The following is a 4,267-nucleotide window of genomic DNA, read 5'->3' on the forward strand; positions in this document are numbered from 1 at the left end:
CAGCAATGGTTAAAGAAGAAGAAGAAGAGATTGGATTTATACCCCGCCCTTCACTTGGAGTCTCAGAGCGGCTTACAAACTCCTCTCCCTTCACCTCCCCACAACAGACACCCTGTGAGGTGGGTGGGGCTGAGAGAGCTCTGACACAAACTGCTCTTTTTCAGGACAGCTGTGCCAGAGCTTGTGACTGACCCAAGGTCACATCAGCAGGTGCAAGTAGAGGAGTGGGGAATCAAACCTGGCTCTCCCAGATTAGAGTCCACACACTTAACCACTACACCAAAAGAACAACAACGGACACACATTTTCAGCCAGGAATTATTAGGGGGAACAGAACAGGCTGGATCCAATGCTCCCTCCAAGCTGTGGAGTCTTGCGAGCAAAAATTCTCATTTTATGAGAGCTCCCGGCATTAAAGTTGTGAGCGAGTTGATTTGGCTACTGCGTGAATTAGTTTGCTCTGGAGCCCTCCTTCCTGAGCTAGGACAAAAGTGTGTGAGCTGGAGGCTAAAAAACTGTGAGCTAGCTCACACTAAGTCAGCTTAGAGGGAACACTGGCTGGATCGTAATGCCCTCGCACAGATCTCTGGTGTGACCTCCTATGAAACAGAAGGCACAGTTACGCTCACCCTAACTTCAAAAAGGATATCGCAGAGACGGAAATGGTGCAGACAGGATCAAAAATCATCTTCCCAACAAGGAACATATATGGTTTTTGGAGCATATTGGTTTAGGAAGGAAAAAAGTGAGTGTTAGGGGTGTGATTCGGAAGTTCGGAAAATTCGGAAGTTAGTAGGGAGCACCGAAATGTTTTTATGAATTTTTGCTTAACTAGTTAATATTTAATGTAATTTGTATTGTTTGTATTTTACACTGTTTTATTCTTATTATCTGGCGTTATGCCTCTGTAAGCCGCCCTGAGCCTGCGGGGAGGGCGGGATAGAAATCCAAATAAATAAATAAATAAATTGAGTGACCTACGAAAAACAGCAACATGAGAGACCAGAGCTTTTGTTCAAATAAATCCCTGCATAGCTCTTTATTCAGACCAACAAAAACCTGTATGTTAGGAAAGCACATCTTTTTTTTAACGTACAGAAGTGCCCGTTCAAATACGGGAGAAACACATGACGAACGCCTTCGCTGAGGTGAAGAAAGGGGCCTCGCGATCACATGTGACGCTTTCGGGGCCTTCTTGCCGGCGTGGTGACACGAAGGAGCTCTCTCAACAAAACACAAGGGGATTCTCTTTACAGACACCTCCCTTAAAAACTCCAGAACCCGGAGCCGACTTTCCCACGAAACCCAAAACTCAAATTTCCACAGATCTCAGAGCTGCATGTACGATTTACCGGGAGGCCCTAGGCTAAGGCGGAGCCCAGGTGTGCTGCGATGCTTTGTACACACACACAACCCTTGCCTTTTAAGATGTGACGCTCGGGCTCTGACCGAGTAATAAACCGCGTCCGTGAAAGCGGGGTGCCGACTTTACACAAGTTAACTTCTGCATCGAGCCGAGCCTCCGTGTGCAATGATGGGGACTCCGTCGGGGCATTCTGAGACCCTCGAGAGAACACCCTCGCACCGCGGTGTTAGTTTTCCATATTACTCGCAGGGTCGCCCGAGCCGGAGAAAGAACCTTCTGGCTTCGGCGTGGATAAGTGCTCAAACTCGTATCGCCCGTCGGTGTTGGCCTGGTCGCCGTCGGAGGAATCTTCCGTCCCCCTCTGTTTTTTACTTCTTTTGTGGTCGATGATCTGTTGCAGCTGATGGCCGGCATAGTCCGGTTTGGTTGTCAGCGGCCCGGCCGGCACCGATATCCCCAGGATGTCTGATACCATGTAGGGTCGGAGCCACCCGACTAATGGGGTGCACCCGGGGTTGTAGTGGGTTTGTTTGTGGTAGAAGAGGAGCCCGTCTACCTTTAAGAGCACAGAGGGGGGGAGAGAGAGAATGAATCAGTGCAACAGATACAATGGTATATAGCCCAAAATTACTACGACCTACCCTGAACAGACCGAAGAAGGAGGAGGAGATTGGATTTATACCCCACCCTTCACTACCCAAAGGAGTCTCAGAGCGGCTTACAGTCTCCTTTCCTTTCCCCTCCCCACAATGCAGGTGGGGCTGAGAGAGCTCTTTCAAGGACTGCTCTTGAGAGAACAGCCCTGAGAGGACTTGTGACTGATCCAAGGTCACACCAGCAGCTGCACGTGGAGGAGTGGGGAATTAAACCCAGTTCTGAGAGCCAGGTGTGAGAGCCAGTTTGGTGTCATGGTTAAGTGCGTGGACTCTAATCTGGGAGAACCAAGTTTGATTCCCCACTCCTTCACTTGCACCTGGCTGGATGACCTTGGGCAAGCCATAGTTCTGTCAGAGCTGTTCTTGAAAGCTGTTTCTGCCAAGAGCTCTCCCCGCCCCACCTACCTCACAGGGTGTCTGTTGTGGGGAGGGGAAGGGAAAGGAGTTTGTAAGCCGCTCTGAGATACCTTTGGGTAGTGAAGGGCAGGGTATAAATCCAATCTCTTCTCTTCTTCTTCTTTTCCCGGATTAGGGTCTGCCACTCCTAAACACTATACCAAACTGGCTCTCACACTGAACCAACACCACAGCCCTTCTGTTGAGGGTACTGTAAGGAATAGCCGCCATTAAGCCTTTATGTTGTTTGGGTTTATCGCTTTCCTTAGGCCAGTTTGGTGTAGAGGTTAAGAGCACGGACTCTAATCTGGGAGATCCGGGCTTGATTCCCCACTCCTCCTCCGCATGCAGCCAGCAGGGTGACCTTGGGTCAGTCACAAGTTCTCTCAGAGCTGTTCTCTCAAGAGCAGTCCTTGAAAGAGCTCTTTCAGCCTCACCTACCTCACGGGCAGTGTTCACTCTGAGTTAGTGTGAGCTGGCTCACAGCCGTTTAGCCTCCGGCTCACACATTTTTGTCTTCGCTCAGGACGGAGGGCTTCAGAGCAAACTAATTGATGCAGCAGCCAAATCGCTCGCTCACAACTTTAATGCCAGTAGCTCACAAAGTAGAATTTTTACTCACAAGGCTCCACAGCTTAGAGGGAGCATTGCTCACAGGGTGTCTGTTGTGGGGAGGGAAGGGACAGGAGATTGTAAGCCGGTCTGACACTCCTTCGGGGAGTGAAGGGCGGGGTATCAATCCAATATCTTCTTCTTCCTTTGGGTCTCCATTGTGGGGGAAGAGGCAGGGTATAAATGAAGGGAACCCCCCCCAATTAAAATATAGACAGCATGAAGACCGTAAAAAGAGACAAACCCCGAGGAATGCCCGCCGTAAATATGAGCCGAACTAAAACGCTCACAACAACCAGGCCTGAAAAATAAAATTTGAAAAAGAATCGTGGACATTTTTCAATATCCCTAATGCTGTTGAAGATCTTCCGGCTCCTAAGAGCAGAAGAACTCTTTAACGGGGCTCCCCTCTCCCTCTTCGACCAGCACACGTCGGCCCCGCACGGACCCCTAACTCGACAGCCGTCATTTCCGCCCCGTGCAATACTGCGCCCTCGCTGACGCCAAGGATTTTCTATTCCTCCTCGTCGGCTCCCGGGAGACGCGGTTTGCAGAGAGCTGACCGTGGGATTTCCTCGGACTGGAGCCTCCGCTGCGTTCAGCCAAATGGGCCCGGCTGCTTTTAAAGGCCATTTATGCGCAAGGAAGTGATGAGTGTGGAAAAAACGGACGAAAGAAACTCGCTGGGGGGAGGGAAAAAGACGACACCGTCGACACAGAGGGCTTTGCTGGGTATCAGTTATCTTGCCGCTCTGCCAACGTCTTTCCCCCGCCCCTGACCCGGAGGCCGCATCCTCTTTCTTTAAAAGCCCTAGCCGGACCGATGTTAGATGTCTGTTTTTGGAAAGAAAGAAAGCGTTGATCGATAACTCGGAAGTGCCGTACTGTGAAGCTTGATGGATTTCCCCCTGGCTGCCAAGCAAAGGTCTTTCCTAGCTCGCCTTCCCCGGATCCTATAAACGAAGATTTCAAGGACCGACCTCCAAAGTATGTTGGCCATCTTAAGATTAGATTTATACCCCACCCTTCACTCGGTGTCTTAGAGCGACTCAGAAAAACTCTTCTGATTTAATTTCAACCCGTCGGTTCTGGTCCGACCTTCTGGGGCCATCGGAAACAACGCCACACCATCCTCTGTATGGCAGCTCTTCAAGGACTTAGGTGACCCATGCATGAGCGGAGATGCCCAAAGCCACAGTCCCCCCCCCCCCCCCCCAGCGGCCCCCCCGCGTGGGTG

The 4,267-nt window shown here is 50.7% G+C and overlaps 1 protein-coding gene across 1 annotated transcript in view; it reads right to left on the reverse strand.

Moving 5' to 3' along the window:
- Positions 1–1,031: 1,031 nt before the first annotated feature.
- Positions 1,032–4,267, reverse strand: part of SNUPN (snurportin 1) — a 26,869-nt gene continuing 23,633 nt past the window's right edge. The window contains exon 9 of the mRNA XM_015424784.1: positions 1,032–1,922. Coding sequence (XP_015280270.1) covers positions 1,593–1,922 — 330 coding nt within the window. The 3' untranslated portion in view covers positions 1,032–1,592. The remainder of the gene's footprint in view (positions 1,923–4,267) is intronic.

The sequence above is a fragment of the Gekko japonicus genome, unplaced genomic scaffold (assembly GCF_001447785.1).
Source record: "Gekko japonicus isolate JY-2015 unplaced genomic scaffold, Gekko_japonicus_V1.1 scaffold892, whole genome shotgun sequence".
In the NCBI taxonomy this organism is placed as follows: Eukaryota; Metazoa; Chordata; class Lepidosauria; order Squamata; family Gekkonidae; genus Gekko; species Gekko japonicus.